The 19,518-nt window shown below is 43.1% G+C and overlaps 1 protein-coding gene across 1 annotated transcript in view; it reads right to left on the bottom strand.

The window, feature by feature from the left end:
• Positions 1-5,492: 5,492 nt before the first annotated feature.
• The window catches only part of LOC123992250 (calsyntenin-2-like), a 394,402-nt gene continuing 380,376 nt past the window's right edge, over positions 5,493-19,518 (bottom strand). Inside the window, exons 6-9 of the mRNA XM_046293428.1 lie at positions 12,566-12,751; positions 5,992-6,249; positions 5,629-5,762; positions 5,493-5,519 (exon numbers count right to left, since the gene is read on the bottom strand). Coding sequence (XP_046149384.1) covers positions 5,493-5,519; positions 5,629-5,762; positions 5,992-6,249; positions 12,566-12,751 — 605 coding nt within the window. The remainder of the gene's footprint in view (positions 5,520-5,628; positions 5,763-5,991; positions 6,250-12,565; positions 12,752-19,518) is intronic.

The following is a 19,518-nucleotide window of genomic DNA, read 5'->3' as shown; positions in this document are numbered from 1 at the left end:
CACCATAGTCCTTGTGCCCAAGTGAGGGTAGGCAGCAACACATCTGTCACTCTGATCCTCAACACTGGAGCTCCTCAGGGGTGCATGCTCAGTCCCTTCCTATACTCCCTGTTCATCCACGACTGCATTGCCAGGCACGACTCCAACACCATCATTAAGTTTGTAGACGAAACAACAATGGTAGGCCTGATCACCGACAAAAACGAGACAGCCTATAGGGAGGAGGTCAAAAACCTGGCCGGGTGGTGCCAGAATTTACAACCTATCCCTCAACGTAACCAAGATGAAAGAGATGATTGTGAAATACAGGAAAAGGAGGACCGAGCATGACCCCATTCTCATCGATGGGGCTGTAGTGGAGCAGGTTGAGAGCTTCAAGTTCCTTGGTGTCCACCTCAACAACAAACTAGAATGGTCCAAACACACCAAGACAGTCATGAAGAGGGCATGACAAAGCCTAATCCCCCTCAGGAAAATAAAAAGATTTGGTATGAGTCCACAGATCCTCAAAAGGTTCAACAGCTGCAACATCGAGAGCATCTTGACTGGTTGCATCACTGCCTCGTACGGCTTCTGCTCGGCCTCCGACCGCAAGGCACTACAGAGGGTAGTGCGTACGGCCCAGAACACCACTGGGACTAAGCTGCCTGCCATCCAGGACTTCTACACCAGGCAGTGTCAGAAGAAGGCCCTAAACATTGTCAAAGACCCCAGCCACCCCAGTCATAGACTATTCACTCTAATACCACATGGCAAGTGGTACCAGAGTGCCAAGTTTAGGACAAAAAGGCTTCTCAACAGTTTTTACCCCCAAGCCATAAGACTCCTGAACAGGTAATCAAATGGCTATCCGGACTATTTGCATTGTGTGCCCCCCCCAAACCCCCCTTTTACGCTGCTGCTACTCTCTGTTTATTATATATGCATAGTCACTTTAACAATACATTCATGTACCTACTATCTCAATTAGCCTGACCAACCAGTGCCCCCGCACTTTGGCTAACAGGGCTATCTGCATTGAGTCCCACCACCCATCACCCCCAACCCCTCTTTTACACTACTGCTACTCTCTGTTTATGATATATGCATAGTCACTGTAACAATACATTCATGTACATACTATCTCAATTAGCCCTACCAACCAGTACCCCCGCACATTGGCTAACCGGGCTATCTGCATTGTGTCCCACCACCCATCACCACCCTAACCCCTCTTTTACACTACTGCTACTCTCTGTTTATCATACTGTATATGCATAGTCACTTTAACCATATCTACGTGTACATACTATCTCAATCAGCCCGACTAACCAGTGCCTGTATATAGCCTCGCTACTGTTATAGCCTCGCAACTGTATATAGCCTCACTACTGTTATAGCCTCGCTAATGTTATAGCCTCGCTACTGTATATAGCCTCGTTACTGTTATATCCTCGCTACTGTATATAGCCTCGCTACTGTATATAGCCTCGCTACTGTTATAGCCTCGCTACTGTTATAGTCTCGCTACTGTATATAGCCTCGCTACTGTTATAGCCTCGCTACTGTTATAGCCTCGCTACTGTATATAGCCTCGCTACTTTTATAGCCTCGCTACTGTATATAGCCTCGGTACTGTTATAGCCTCGCTACTGTTATAGTCTCGCTACTGTATATAGCCTCGCTACTGTTATAGCCTCGCTACTTTTATAGCCTCGTTACTTTTATAGCCTCGCTACAATTATAGCCTCGCTACTGTTATAGCCTCTGTACTGTATATAGCCTCGCTACTGAATATAGCCCCGCTACTGTATATAGCCCGGCTACTGTATATAGCCTCGCCATTGTATATAGCCTCGCTACAGTATATAGCCTCTCTACTGTATATAGTCTCGCTACTGTATATAGCCTCGCTACTGTATATAGCCTCTCTACTGTATATAGCCTCACTACTGTATAGAGCCTCACTACTGTATATAGCCTTACTACTGTATAGAGCCTCACTACTGTATATAGCCTCACTACTGTATATAGACTCTCTACTGTATAAAGCCTCACTACTGTATAGAGCCTCACTACTGTATATAGCCTCACTACTGTATATAGACTCTCTACTGTATAAAGCCTCACTACTGTATAGAGCCTCACTACTGTATATAGACTCTCTACTGTATATAGCCTGACTACTGTATAGAGCCTCACTACTGTATATAGCCTCTCTACTGTATATAGCCTCACTACTGTATATAGTATCTCTACTGTATATAGCCTCACTACTGTATATAGTCTCTCTACTGTATATAGCCTCACTACTGTATAGGGCCTCTCTACTGTATATAGCCTCACTACTGTATATATACTCTCTACTGTATATAGACTCTCTACTGTATATAGCCTCACTACTGTATATAGACCCTCTACTGTATATAGCCTATCTACTGTATATAGACTCTCTACTGTATATAGCCTCACTACTGTATATAGACTCTCTACAGTATATAGCCTCACTACTGTATATAGTCTCTCTACTGTATATAGCCTCACTACTGTATAGAGCCTCACTACTGTATATAGACTCTCTACTGTATATAGCCTCACTACTGTATATAGCCTCTCTACTGTATATAGACTCTCTACTGTATATAGCCTCACTACTGTATATAGACTCTCTACTGTATAGAGCCTCACTACTGTATATAGACTCTCTACTGTATATAGCCTCAGTAATGTATATAGACTCTACTGTATATAGACTCTCTACTGTATATAGCCTCTCTACTGTATATAGACTCTCTACTGTATATAGCCTCACTACTGTATATAGCCTCTCTACTGTATATAGACTCTCTACTGTATATAGCCTCACTACTGTATATAGCCTCACTACTGTATATAGACTCTACTGTATATGGACTCTCTACTGTATATAGACTCTACTGTATATATACTCTCTACTGTATATAGCCTCACTACTGTATATAGACTCTACTGTATATAGACACTCTACTGTATATAGCCTCACTACTGTATATAGACTCTCTACTGTATATAGACTCTCTACTTTGTCTACATACTCATCTCATATGTATATACTGTACTCGATACCATCTACTGTATGCTGCTCTGTACCATCACTCATTCATATATCCTTATGTACATGTTCCTTATCCCCTTACACTGTGTATAAGACAGTAGTTTTGGAATTGTTAGTTAGATTACTTGTTGGTTATCACTGCATTGTCGGAACTAGAAGCACAAGCATTTCGCTACACTCGCATTAACATCTGCTAACCATGTGTATGTGACAATAAAATTTGATTTGATTTGATTTGATTTGATTTACTGTATAGAGCCTCACTACTGTATATAGACTCTCTACTGTATATAGCCTCACTACTGTATATAGACTCTCTACTGTATAGAGCCTCACTACTCTCTATAGACTCTCTACTGTATATAGTCTCTCTACTGTATATAGCCTCACTACTGTATATAGTCTCTCTACTGTATATAGCCTCACTACTGTATAGAGCCTCACTACTGTATATAGACTCTCTACTGTATATAGCCTCACTACTGTATATAGACTCTACTGTATATAGACTCTCTACTGTATATAGCCTCACTACTGTATATAGACTCTCTACTGTATAGAGCCTCACTACTGTATATAGACTCTCTACTGTATAGAGCCTCACTACTGTATATAGCCTCACTACTGTATATAGACTCTCTACTGTATATAGCCTCACTACTGTATATAGCCTCTCTACTGTATATAGACTCTCTACTGTATATAGCCTCTCTATTGTATATAGACTCTCTACTGTATATAGACTCTCTACTGTATATAGCCTCACTACTGTATATAGACTCTCTACTGTATAGAGCCTCACTACTGTATATAGACTCTCTACTGTATATAGCCTCACTACTGTATATAGCCTCTCTACTGTATATAGACTCTCTACTGTATATAGCCTCTCTACTGTATATAGACTCTACTGTATATAGCCTCACTACTGTATATAGACTCTACTGTATATAGACTCTCTACTGTATATACCCTCACTACTGTATATAGACTTTACTGTATATAGACTCTCTACTGTATATAGCCTCACTACTGTATATAGACTCTACTGTATATAGCCTCACTACTGTATATAGACTCTACTGTATATAGCCTCTCTACTGTATATAGACTCTCTACTGTATATAGCCTCACTACTGTATATAGCCTCTCTACTGTATATAGCCTCTCTACTGTATATAGACTCTCTACTGTATTTAGCCCCGCTACTGTTATTTTTAACTGTCCTTTTACTGTTGTTTTTACTTCTTTACTTACCTATTGTTCCCCTAACACTTTTTATTTTTATTTTTTACAAATTGCACTGTTGGTTAGAGCCTCTAAGTAAGCATTTCATTGTAAGGTTTGTATTCGGCGCACATGACAAATAAACTTCGATTTGATTTGACTTGATCTCCACAGTGAAGCATGGTGGTGGCAGCATCATGCTTTGGGGATGTTTTTCATCGGCAGGGACTGGGAAACTGGTCAGAATTAAAGGAATGATGGATGGTGCTAAATACTGGGAAATTCTTGAAGGAAACCTGTTTCAGTCTTCGAGAGATTTGAGACTGGGATGGAGGTTCACCTTCCAGCAGGACAATGACTAAAGCATACTAAGCATACTGCTAAAGCAACACTCAAGTGGTTTAAGAGGAAACATTTAAATGTCTTGGAATGGCCTAGTCAAAATTCAGACTTCAATCCAATTGAGAATCTGTGCTATGACTTAAAGTTTGCTGTACACCAGCGGAACCCATCCAACTTGAAGGAGCTGGAGCAGTTTGCCTTGAAGAATGGGCAACAATTCCAGTGACTAGATGTGCCAAGCTTATAGAGACATACCCCAAGAGATTTGCAGCTGTAATTGCTGCAAAAGGTGACTGTACAAAGTATTGACTTTGGTGGGGTGAATAGTTATGCACGCTCAAGTTTTCTGTTTTTTTTTTTTTGGTCTTATTTCTTGTTTGTTTCACGAGAAAAATATTTTGTATCTTAAAAGTGTTATGCATGTTGTGTAAATGAAATGATATACAAGCCCCCAAAAAAATCAATGTTTATTCCAGGTTGTAAGGCAACAAAATAGGAAACATTCCAAGGTGGTGAATCATTTTGCAAGTCACTGTATCCTCACTGCCAGCCCACCTTCATCCCCAGAGGAACACACACACACACACACACACACACACACACACACACACACACACACACACACACACACACACACACACACACACACACACACACACACACACACACACACACACACACACACACACACACACACACACGCGCGCGCGAAGGACATAACGGCGAAGGACATATTTTCAATAGAGATGGTCTTCATATGTCTAGGTCTAAAACAGTCTCAACTGCTCTGTGCATCGAGGCTTTTAGAGAGGTTCTGGGATGAAGGACTTTAGGTGTTGAACAAGAGCCTCTAGATGGAGTTGTTGGTCCAGGCCATCTGAACATCACATCATGTTTCATAGACAGCACACTCGTAAGGACAAGCTGTCCCTCTTTAGTGGTACAGTACATTACAAATGAATATCACTGAGGTACACAAAGCCTACTGTGTAGCCTACCTGCTCCAGTTTCCAGTGGAACTCTGCAGGTCTGAAGGTGTCCACCTGGGTGAAGTCTCTCCGGAGCAGGAAGACCAGACGACAGTTATGGACGTAAAGGGAGTAGTGGTGTCTGTTCATCTCTGGAGAGGGGATGAAGAAAGAGAAGAGGGCGTACATGTAACACACCTTCCCTAAAATTACCACAACCTTTGAATTAAGACCCCTTCTCTTAAGTGAAGATAAACCCATTCTTGTCAGTAGACCACACCCATTCAATGTTCCTGCCCCTCTACACACAGCCCTTCCCACTTTACTTCTCTCCCAGCCACACCACTCTCTTCCCTCCTACCTTCCTTCCCCTCTTCTCACCTGTCTTATCAGAGTTGCAGAGCAGGGTCTCTTTCTCCGCCCTCAGTCCAGGAGTGGGGCCATGCTTCATCCACGTGGCGATTGTGAACTGATCCGTCAGGTTCTGTGGTACCATCTGGTCAGGAATCTTTGCTGCTTGCCGCCCGTCAAACCGGAAGATGAGGTCGCTGTCCCGCCCACTGTCTGTCACAAGGGAAGCAGTCCAATTGGTGGAGATGCTGGGAGCAGGGAGAAGGTCTGTGCTGCCCGACGAGGCCCCTGGGTAATTGTTGCCGTGGGAACAGATAAGGAAGCACAACAACACAGGACTGTAAATACCAATCAACACAGATATAGAGATGGTGCAGACTGACCTTGGCTATGATCATTTATGAATAAGCCAGAGGTCCAGGCTTAATGTGTAAACGATGTTCAGAGATTGATAGTGGATGTAAATATTGATTTGTGACAAATGAAACAGACTTTCAAAGGTAGGAGTGGACGAGAGTCATCAGAAGCCATGGCTATGCATAGAGTACATACTGTTTTATTTATCTACCTCCATGCATAGAGTACATACTGCTTTATTTATCTACCTCCATGCATATAGTACATACTGCTTAATCTACCTCCATGCATAGAGTACATACTGCTTTATTTATCTACCTCCATGCATAGATTACATACTGCTTTATTTATCTACCTCCATGCATAGATTACATACTGCTTAATCTACCTCCATGCATATAGTACATACTGCTTAATCTACCTCCATGCATAGATTACATACTGCTTTATTTATCTACCTCCATGCATAGAGTACATACTGCTTAATCTACCTCCATGCATAGAGTACATACTGCTTTATTTATCTACCTCCATGCATAGATTACATACTGCTTAATCTACCTCCATGCATAGAGTACATACTGCTTTATTTATCTACCTCCATGCATAGATTACATACTGCTTAATCTACCTCCATGCATAGAGTACATACTGCTTTATTTATCTACCTCCATGCATAGAGTACATACTGCTTAATCTACCTCCATGCATAGAGTACACACTGCTTAATCTACCTCCATGCATAGAGTACATACTGCTTAATCTACCTCCATGCATAGAGTACATACTGCTTTATTTATCTACCTCCATGCATAGAGTACATACTGCTTAATCTACCTCCATGCATAGAGTACATACTGCTTTATTTATCTACCTCCATGCATAGAGTACATACTGCTTAATCTACCTCCATGCATAGATTACATACTGCTTTATTCATCTACCTCCATGCATAGATTACATACTGCTTTATTTATCTACCTCCATGCATAGATTACATACTGCTTTATTTATCTACCTCCATGCATAGAGTACATACTGCTTTATTTATCTACCTCCATGCATAGATTACATACTGCTTTATTTATCTACCTCCATGCATAGAGTACATACTGCTTTATGTATCTACCTCCATGCATAGAGTACATACTGCTTTATTTATCTACCTCCATGCATAGAGTACATACTGCTTTATTTATCTACCTCCATGCATAGATTACATACTGCTTTATTTATCTACCTCCATGCATAGATTACATACTGCTTTATTTATCTACCTCCATGCATAGAGTACATACTGCTTTATTTATCTACCTCCATGCATAGAGTACATACTGCTTAATCTACCTCCATGCATAGATTACATACTGTTTTAATTATCTACCTCCATGCATAGATTACATACTGCTTAATCTACCTCCATGCATAGATTACATACTGCTTTATTTATCTACCTCCATGCATAGATTACATACTGCTTAATCTACCTCCATGCATAGATTACATACTGTTTTAATTATCTACCTCCATGCATAGAGTACATACTGCTTAATCTACCTCCATGCATAGATTACATACTGTTTTAATTATCTACCTCCATGCATAGATTACATACTGCTTAATCTACCTCCATGCATAGAGTACATACTGCTTTATTTATCTACCTCCATGCATAGATTACATACTGCTTTATTTATCTACCTCCATGCATAGATTACATACTGCTTTATTTATCTACCTCCATGCATAGAGTACATACTGCTTTATTTATCTACCTCCATGCATAGAGTACATACTGCTTAATCTACCTCCATGCATAGATTACATACTGTTTTAATTATCTACCTCCATGCATAGATTACATACTGCTTTATTTATCTACCTCCATGCATAGATTACATACTGCTTAATCTACCTCCATGCATAGAGTACATACTGCTTAATCTACCTCCATGCATAGATTACATACTGCTTTATTTATCTACCTCCATGCATAGAGTACATACTGCTTTATTTATCTACCTCCATGCATAGAGTACATACTGCTTTATTTATCTACCTCCATGCATAGAGTACATACTGCTTAATCTACCTCCATGCATAGAGTACATACTGCTTAATCTACCTCCACGCATAGAGTACATACTGCTTTATTTATCTAACTCCATGCATAGATTACATACTGCTTTATTTATCTACCTCCATGCATAGAGTACATACTGCTTAATCTACCTCCATGCATAGAGTACATACTGCTTAATCTACCTCCACGCATAGAGTACATACTGCTTTATTTATCTACCTCCATGCATAGAGTACATACTGCTTAATCTACCTCCATGCATAGAGTACATACTGCTTAATCTACCTCCACGCATAGAGTACATACTGCTTTATTTATCTACCTCCATGCATAGATTACATACTGCTTTATTTATCTACCTCCATGCATAGATTACATACTGCTTTATTTATCTACCTCCATGCATAGATTACATACTGCTTTATTTATCTACCTCCATGCATAGAGTACATACTGCTTAATCTACCTCCATGCATAGATTACATACTGCTTAATCTACCTCCATGCATAGAGTACATACTGCTTTATTTATCTACCTCCATGCATAGAGTACATACTGCTTTATTTATCTACCTCCATGCATAGATTACATACTGCTTAATCTACCTCCATGCATAGATTACATACTGCTTTATTTATCTACCTCCATGCATAGAGTACATACTGCTTAATCTACCTCCATGCATAGAGTACATACTGCTTAATCTACCTCCATACATAGAGTACATACTGCTTAATCTACCTCCATGCATAGAGTACAAACTGCTTTATTTAGCTACCTCTATGAATAGAGTACATACTGCTTTATTTATCTACCTCCATGCATAGAGTACAAACTGCTTTATTTATCTACCTCCATGCATAGGGTACATACTGCGTAATCTACCTCCATGCATAGGGTACATACTGTGTAATCTACCTCCATGCATAGGGTACATACTGCGTAATCTACCTCCATGCATAGAGTACATACTGCGTAATCTACCTCCATGCATAGATTACATACTGCTTTATTTATCTACCTCCATGCATAGATTACATACTGCTTTATTTATCTACCTCCATGCATAGATTACATACTGCTTTATTTATCTACCTCCATGCATAGATTACATACTGCTTTATTTATCTACCTCCATGCATAGATTACATACTGCTTTATTTATCTACCTCCATGCATAGAGTACATACTGCTTTATTTATCTACCTCCATGCATAGATTACATACTGCTTTATTTATCTACCTCCATGCATAGAGTACATACTGCTTAATCTACCTCCATGCATAGAGTACAAACTGCTTTATTTATGTACCTCCATGCTGTCACGCCTTGGTCATTGTATTTTGTGTTTTTGTTATATGTTTGGGTAGGCCAGGGTGTGACATGGGTTTATATGTTGTTTTTCGTATTGGGGTTTGTAGTATTTGGGATCGCGGCTAATTAGGGGTGTTGTATAGGCTTGGCTGCCTGAGGCGATTCTCAATTGGAGTCAGGTGCTTATCGTTGTCTCTGATTGGGAACCGTATTTAGGTAGCCTGAGTTCGCTTTGGATTTTGTGGGTGTTTGTTCCTGTCTCTGTGTTGTAGTCACCAGATAGGCTGTAATTAGTTTCACGTTTAGTTTGTTGTTTTCTTATATCAGTTATTTCATGTACCGTTTTCATTCATTAAAGTCATGAGTAACCTACACGCTGCATTTCGGTCTGACTCTCTTCTTACAACAGACGAACGTCGTTACACATGCATAGAGTACATACTGCTTTATTTAGCTACCTCCATGCATAGAGTACATACTGCTTAATCTACCTCCATGCATAGAGTACATACTGCTTAATCTACCTCCATGGATAGAGTACATACTGCTTTATTTATCTACCTCCATGCATAGAGTACATACGGCTTAATCTACCTCCATGGATAGAGTACATACTGCTTTATTTATCTACCTCCATGCATAGAGTACATACTGCTTTATTTAGCTACCTCCATGCATAGAGTACATACTGCTTAATCTACCTCCATGCATAGAGTACATACTGCTTAATCTACCTCCATGGATAGAGTACATACTGCTTTATTTATCTACCTCCATGCATAGAGTACATACTGCTTTATTTAGCTACCTCCATGCATAGAGTACATACTGCTTTATTTATCTACCTCCATGCATAGATTACATACTGCTTTATTTATCTACCTCCACGCATAGAGTACATACTGCTTTATTTATCTACCTCCATGCATAGAGTACATACTGCTTAATCTACCTCCATGCATAGAGTACATACTGCTTAATCTACCTCCATGCATAGAGTACATACTGCTTTATTTATCTACCTCCATGCATAGAGTACATACTGCTTAATCTACCTCCATGCATAGAGTACATACTGCTTAATCTACCTCCATGCATAGAGTACATACTGCTTTATTTATCTACCTCCACGCATAGAGTACATACTGCTTTATTTATCTACCTCCATGCATAGAGTACATACTGCTTAATCTACCTCCATGCATAGAGTACATACTGCTTAATCTACCTCCATGCATAGAGTACATACTGCTTTATTTATCTACCTCCACGCATAGAGTACATACTGCTTTATTTATCTACCTCCATGCATAGAGTACATACTGCTTAATCTACCTCCATGCATAGAGTACATACTGCTTAATCTACCTCCATGCATAGAGTACATACTGCTTTATTTATCTACCTCCATGCATAGAGTACATACTGCTTAATCTACCTCCATGCATAGAGTACATACTGCTTAATCTACCTCCATGCATAGAGTACATACTGCTTTATTTATCTACCTCCATGCATAGAGTACATACTGCTTAATCTACCTCCATGCATAGAGTACATACTGCTTAATCTACCTCCATGGACACTAAGAAACAAACAGAACACCATGGTAATGGAAAGAAAGAAGGGATGGCTGTAATTCATGTTGTTTTCAGTGTTAATAACGAGTGATAATTCCCCACACAGCGGAGAAGTTACAGCGGAGAAGAGACTGTTGTTATGTGATCCTTTCACAGGAAAACAAACCCATCCGTCAGAACATTAAATTAATGAATCCTCTCTCTCTCTCTCTCTCTCTCTCTCTCTCTCTCTCTCTCTCTCTCTCTCTCTCTCTCTCTCTCTCTCTCTCTCTCTCTCTCTCTCTCTCTCTCTCTCTCTCTCTCTCTCTCTCTCTCTCTCTCTCTCTCTCTCTCTCTCTCTCTCTTTCTCTCTCTCTCTCTCTCTCTCCAAAGCCCACTCCATATCATCTTGAAAAACATAACTCTGGCCTGGTCACAGTGCTCCTCTGCAACGCTAACAAACCCCGAGTAACATTGACTTGTGTGCCCTCACTCCCACTGTAACAGTGTGGGGCCTAGTAAAGCCTTATTATACATGTTTATAACACAGCTATTACATGGTGACAGTAGTACCTCCAAAACCCAGCAACGCTCCAAATAAACCACATGATACAATATGACCCATCGCTCTGGTATATCTGTTCATCCAGATAGACAATTGAAACATGCATCTGTTAGTTTTCCACTAATAACAGGACATCAGCGCATTAATTAATGTTTTTTCCTGCCTGTCTGTAATGTCCTGTTTCTCCCCGCCTGCTATTCATGGCTTTGTAAAGGTTCTGACTTGCAGTGATTAGATTCTGGGAGTAAATAGATGCGTGGAGGCTTCCATCCCTCAGTTCTCCCTCTCCGCAGCCCTGCCACCGCAGCCAAGCACAGCCCAACATTCTGTTTGCAGATGTCTTTGTACATTATCTCAAATTGATTGTGCTTTAAAAAAGCAATTACAATGTATTCTATTTGGTATCAGTTAATGACTATGGGAGGCTTTGAAAAGGCTCTTTAGCGGTGAAACATGCATATAGAGGGAACTGGGTGGGAGAGGGGGAGGGGGAGAGGGAGTTATGCATTCAGATAAGGGTCTAGGGAGTTTAACTGGTGTTCTTATTAAGAGTGTTGTAGACTATTGACTGGCATTGGACTAGTCATTTAGGGGGCTTCAGTCTGTTGATTTCTGGAGTGGCTCTGTTCTGTTATGCAACAAATCTCTAATTGTAAATCAAGTGAAATACATTTACTTACCTATGACCATTTATAGATAAATATGTATCCCATGAGGTACGTACCACAGAGTTTCTGCAGAGACTTCTCAGAGTAGGTCTCCCGGTCGCAGCCCTTCCCAATATGGCTGGTCTGTAGCTCCACCATGGTCCTCACTGAGGAGAGAGGCCCTCCACACGTCTCCAGATGCATCTTGGGAAACAACTGCTTGCTGCCTGTGCCTGGCTCATAGTTCACTCTTTTGTTCCAGCCTAGGGAAGTCAGAAGACACAATGGTTAGGGGTGGGGGAGTGTGTGTGTGTGTGTGTGTGTGTGTGTGTGTGTGCGTGTGTGTGTGTTAACGAGCGCAGGGAGTGTGTGTGTGTGTGTGTGTATGTGTTAACGAGCGCAGGGAGTGTGTGTGTGTGTGTGTGCGTGCGTGCGTGCGTGTGTGTGTGTTAACGAGCGCAGGGAGTGTGTGTGTGTGTGTGTGTGTGTGTGTGTGTGTGTGTGTGTGTGTGTGTGTGTGTGTGTGTGTGTGTGTGTGTGTGTGTGTGTGTGTGTGTGTGTGTGTGTGTGTGTGTGTGTGTGTGTGTGTGTGTGTGTGTGTGTGTGTTAATGAGCGCAGGGTGTGTGTGTGTGTGTGTGTGAGGAAGTGAACGTGACAGATTTAACAGTCCACAGGGCAGCGACAGGCTGTTTCCTTTCTTATCCAGTCAGTGTTTCTGTTCAGCTCTGCCTGCATGGTTCTTTCAGCCTGCCTCTCTCTGGCTGCCTGTTTTTCTTAGTTACACACACTGCAGAATAGACACTACAAATGCACACAGCCCACCATGCACACTGTGAGCGAGCAGGTCTGGCTGAACACTCTACATTTTATTAATGTCACAGTGATTTAGTGAGCACAATACTGTACAGTGGAAAGCGCCATTGATTCACATTATTAGACATTTTATTGACTGCATAAAACTCTGGAATGGGCTGTCGCCTTTTTATTGGGGACCTACAAGGCAGGAATGGACACAAAACCATACATTGTGAAAATCTTCAGACAATGCAATTTTCGGTTCTCCAGTTCGAAGGACCGTATATTCACATCCAAGATCACACTGACACTAGTTCTCTTCCTGGTTCCACCTCTCTTATTCACCACCACTGTTATTCTCTCATATCTCTTTCTCTTACTCTCGTTCTCTCTCTTTATTTCTCTCTCTCATTCTCTCTCTTACACACACACACACACACACACACACACACACACACACACACACACACACACACACACACACACACACACACACACACACACACACACACACACACACACACACACACACACACACACACACACACACTCCCTGCGCTCATTAACACACACACACGCACGCACGCACGCACGCACTCCCTGCGCTCGTTAACACATACACACACACACACACACACTCCCTGCGCTCGTTAACACACACACACGCACGCACGCACGCACGCACGCACGCACGCACGCACACACACACACACACACACACACACACACACACACACACACACACACACACTCCCTGCGCTCGTTAACACACACACACGCACGCACGCACGCACGCACGCACTCCCTGCGCTCGTTAACACATACACACACACACACACACACTCCCTGCGCTCGTTAACACACACACACGCACACACGCACGCACGCACGCACGCACGCACGCACGCACACACACACACACACACACACACACACACACACACACACACACACACACACACACACACACACACACACACACACACCACCAACAGCTGTTTGTTGTTGTTTTATTTCAGCCTGCAGGGCTGGTTTTGTAGTGGTTTGGTTCGATGCAAGAAAACGCCTCTCTCCAGCCCAAACACAAACAGAAAACAGACAGGCAGGCAGACAGACAGACAGACAGACTAACACCCCCACAACAGTGATTGGCTGCTGGCAGAAGCTGTGTGGTTGTTGTCTACCTGCTGTCTGCACTGCAACACAACCAGTTGTTTCTATTTCCTTCCCTTCTCTCTGGGAAATTAAGTTTATTCTGGATTTCTTGTTTTTTTCTCTCCATGTTTGATCAGTCCAGAAAGTGACTTGGCTCATCAGAGTTCATATTCCCGCTCACATAGTAGTGCTGAGCGATTAGTGGTATTTGAGGTAGATTCGGTTTCAGTTCGATTCTGAAAAAATATTTCAGTTGTGTATATGACATTTGTTTTATTTGATGAAAACATTATTTGATGACTTTATTATTTCATTCAAGTCATCATCTCATCTCTATAGAGCTGCTGCCTATGCTGTCTTCAAGGTTAATAAGGAATACTTTTATGACTGCTGTATACCAGCTATCAGTCACTTATATGATGTACTTTCAGGTAGAGATACTGTACATTTACATTTACATTTAAGTCATTTAGCAGACGCTCTTATCCAGAGCGACGTACCTCAGTTCATTTTGGTGAATCACTCAACCCTATCATGTTAGCTCATATTCCTTATCATATAGGTTCATATACAGACTCATTACCATACTCATATAGAGGACTCTGCCGGGACTCTGTGTGACTGAGCTGTTCCATTTGTGTCCCTGCTAAATGAGGCACGGCAGCGCAGCTCACCCTGGGCCGTGCTACAAACACACGTTCACACAGGAACAGACACAAACACAGGCGCGTAGATGTTACACTTTTTACCCCCTTTCTCCCCACTTTGGTGATATCCAATTGGTAGTTACAGACTTGTGTCAACTTCTGCAACTTCTGTACGGACTGGCGAGAGGCGAAGGTCGAGAGCCGTGCGTCCTACGAAACACAACCCAACCAAGCCGCACTGCTTCATGACACAATGCCCACTTAACCCGGAAGCCAGCCGCACCAATGCTTCAGGGGAAACTCCGTACACCTGGCGACCGTGCACTGCGCCCGGCCCGCCACAGGAGTCACTAGTGCGTGATGGGACAAGGACATCCCTGCTAGCCAAACCCTCCCCTAACCAGGACGACCTTGGGCCAATTGTGTGCCGCCCCATGGGTCTCCATGTGGCAGCCGGATGCCTGGACATGAACCCAGAATCTCTAGTGGCACCGCTAGCACTGCGAATCAGTGCCTAAGACCACCACGCCACTCACACATGCATATTGACAACACACACACAATACTCCACATACACTGCTGCTATTTTCTATTTTTATTACCTTATTTTCTTACTTTCAACTCTGCATTGTTGGGAGAGGGCTCGTAAGTAAGCATTTCACTGTGAAGTCTATACCTGTTGTATTCGTCACAAATACAACTTGATTTGATTTGGAATACTGTGTGATGTTTTATTCCAACACAAAAAGAAAACAATGGAACATGATGTAGTGTTATGCTATGTTATGAGAGAGAGAGAACCTTGTCTGTGGGTGTGTGTGTTCGTGTGCATGCATGCACATGTGTGTGTGCTCCATAACCCTGAACAACACATTACTCCAGTCCTGTCAAGCTGCAGTAGCAGAAGTATCCACAGCAAGGCATAGATGTTACACTAATACACTGCCTCTCATAGATGTTACACTGTAATACACTGCCTCTCATAGATGTTACACTGTAATACACTGCCTCTCATAGATGTTACACTGTAATACACTGCCTCTCATAGATGTTACACTGTAATACACTGCCTCTCATAGATGTTACACTGTAATACACTGCCTCTCATAGATGTTACACTGTAATACACTGCCTCTCATAGATGTTACACTGTAATATACTGCCTCTCATAGATGTTACACTGTAATACACTGCCTCTCATAGATGTTACACTGTAATACACTGCCTCTCATAGATGTTACACTATAATACACTGCCTCTCATAGATGTTACACTGTAATACACTGCCTCTCATAGATGTTACACTGTAATACACTGCCTCTCATAGATGTTACACTGTAATACACTGCCTCTCATAGATGTTACACTGTAATACACTGCCTCTCATAGATGTTACACTGTAATACACTGCCTCTCATAGATGTTACACTGTAATACACTGCCTCTCATAGATGTTACACTGTAATACACTGCCTCTCATAGATGTTACACTGTAATACTCTGCCTCTCTCCATCTGTCCTCTCTCCATCTTTACCCTGTCCTCTCTCCCTCTTTACCCTGTCCTCTCTCCCTCTTTACCCTGTCCTCTCTCCCTCTTTACCCTGTCCTCTCTCCCTCTTTACCCTGTCCTTTCTCCCTCTTTACCCTGTCCTCTCTCCCTCTTTAACCTGTCCTCTCTCCCTCTTTACCCTGTCCTCTCTCCCTCTTTACCCTGTCCTCTCTCCCTCTTTACCCTGTCCTCTCTCCCTCTTTACATGTCATCTCTCCCTCTTTACCCTGTCCTCTCTCCCTCTTTACCCTGTCCTCTCTCCCTCTTTACCCTGTCCTCTCTCCCTCTTTACCCTGTCCTCCCTCCCTCTTTACCCTGTCCTCTCTCCCTCTTTACCCTGTCCTCTCTCCATCTTTACACTGTCCTCTCTCCCTCTTTACCCTGTCCTCTCTCCCTCTTTACCCTGTTCTCTCTCCCTCTTTACCCTGTCCTCTCTCGCTCTTTACCCTGTCCTCTCTCTCTCGCTCTTTACCCTGTCCTCTCTCTCTCGCTCTTTACCCTGTCCTCTCTATCTCTTTTCTCTCCTCTCTCCCTCTTTAAACTGTCCTCTCTCCCTCTTTACCCTGTTCTCTCTCCCTCTTTACCCTGTCCTCTCTCCCTCTTTACCCTGTTCTCTCTATCTCTTTTCTCTCCTCTCTCCCTCTTTACCCTGTCCTCTCTCCCTCTTTACCCTATCCTCTCTCCCTCTTTACCCTGTTCTCTCTCCCTCTTTACCCTGTTCTCTCTCCCTCTTTACCCTGTCCTCTCTCCCTCTTTACCCTGTCCTCTCTCCCTCTTTACCCTGTTCTCTCTCCCTCTTTACCCTGTCCTCTCTCCCTCTTTACCCTGTCCTCTCTCCCTCTTTACCCTGTTCTCTCTATCTCTTTTCTCTCCTCTCTCCCTCTTTACCCTGTCCTCTCTCCCTCTTTACCCTGTTCTCTCTATCTCTTTTCTCTCCTCTCTCCCTCTTTACCCTGTCCTCTCTCCCTCTTTACCCTGTTCTCTCTCCCTCTTTACCCTGTTCTCTCTCCCTCTTTACCCTGTTCTCTCTCCCTCTTTACCCTGTCCTCTCTCCCTCTTTACCCTGTCCTCTCTCCCTCTTTACCCTGTTCTCTCTATCTCTTTTCTCTCCTCTCTCCCTCTTTACCCTGTTCTCTCTATCTCTTTTCTCTCCTCTCTCCCTCTTTACCCTGTCCTCTCTCCCTCTTTACCCTGTTCTCTCTATCTCTTTTCTCTCCTCTCTCCCTCTTTACCCTGTCCTCTCTCCCTCTTTACCCTGTCCTCTCTCCCTCTTTACCCTGTCCTCTCTCCCTCTTTACCCTGTTCTCTCTATCTCTTTTCTCTCCTCTCTCCCTCTTTACCCTGTCCTCTCTCCCTCTTTACCCTGTTCTCTCTATCTCTTTTCTCTCCTCTCTCCCTCTTTACCCTGTTCTCTCTCCCTCTTTACCCTGTCCTCTCTCCCTCTTTACCCTGTTCTCTCTATCTCTTTTCTCTCCTCTCTCCCTCTTTACCCTGTCCTCTCTCCCTCTTTACCCTGTTCTCTCTATCTCTTTTCTCTCCTCTCTCCCTCTCTCCCTCTTTACCCTGTTCTCTCTCCCTCTTTACCCTGTTCTCTCTCCCTCTTTACCCTGTCCTCTCTGCCTCTTTACCCTGTTCTCTCTCTCTTTTCTCTCCTCTCTCCCTCTTTACCCTGTTCTCTCTCCCTCTTTACCCTGTCCTCTCTCCCTCTTTTCTCTCCTCTCTTATCCGCTCCTTTTTATCCCTCTACCTTCATCCACTCAGCTCCCATCCATATTTCTATTTTAGATAGCACTTTCCTTCTCTCCATCTCATACTTCATACCTCTCTGCCTCCCTTGCTCTCTCTCTCCATCTCATACTTCATACCTCTCTGCCTCCCTTGCTCTCTCTCTCCATCTCATACTTCATACCTCTCTGCCTCCCTTGCTCTCTCTCTCCATCTCATACTTCATACCTCTCTGCCTCCCTTGCCCTCTCTCTCTCCATCTCATACTTCATACCTCTCTGCCTCCCTTGCCCTCTCTCTCTCCATCTCATACTTCATACCTCTCTGCCTCCCTTGCCCTCTCTCTCTCCATCTCATACTTCATACCTCTCTGCCTCCCTTGCTCTCCCTCTCCATCTCATACTTCATACCTCTCTGCCTCCCTTGCTCTCTCTCTCCATCTCATACTTCATACCTCTCTGCCTCCCTTGCTCTCTCTCTCCATCTCATACTTCATACCTCTCTGCCTCCCTTGCTCTCTCTCTCCATCTCATATTTCATACCTCTCTGCCTCCCTTGCTCTCTCTCTCTCTCCATCTCATACTTCATACCTCTCTGCCTCCCTTGCTCTCTCTCTCCATCTCATACTTCATACCTCTCTGCCTCCCTTGCTCTCTCTCTCCATCTCATACTTCATACCTCTCTGCCTCCCTTGCTCTCCCTCTCCATCTCATACTTCATACCTCTCTGCCTCCCTTGCTCTCTCTCTCCATCTCATACTTCATACCTCTCTGCCTCCCTTGCTCTCTCTCTCCATCTCATACTTCATACCTCTCTGCCTCCCTTGCTCTCTCTCTCTCCATCTCATACTTCATACCTCTCTGCCTCCCTTGCTCTCCCTCTCCATCTCATACTTCATACCTCTCTGCCTCCCTTGCTCTCTCTCTCCATCTCATACTTCATACCTCTCTGCCTCCCTTGCTCTCTCTCTCCATCTCATACTTCATACCTCTCTGCCTCCCTTGCTCTCTCTCTCTCTGCCTCCCTTGCTCTCTCTCTCTCTCTGCCTCCCTTGCTCTCTCTCTCCATCTCATACTTCATACCTCTCTGCCTCCCTTGCTCTCTCTCTCCATCTCATACTTCATACCTCTCTGCCTCCCTTGCTCTCTCTCTCCATC

This window comes from Oncorhynchus gorbuscha, linkage group LG13 (assembly GCF_021184085.1).
Source record: "Oncorhynchus gorbuscha isolate QuinsamMale2020 ecotype Even-year linkage group LG13, OgorEven_v1.0, whole genome shotgun sequence".
In the NCBI taxonomy this organism is placed as follows: Eukaryota; Metazoa; Chordata; class Actinopteri; order Salmoniformes; family Salmonidae; genus Oncorhynchus; species Oncorhynchus gorbuscha.
Note: the sequence above shows the minus strand (reverse complement) of the source record. Positions and strands in the feature narration are given on the sequence as shown.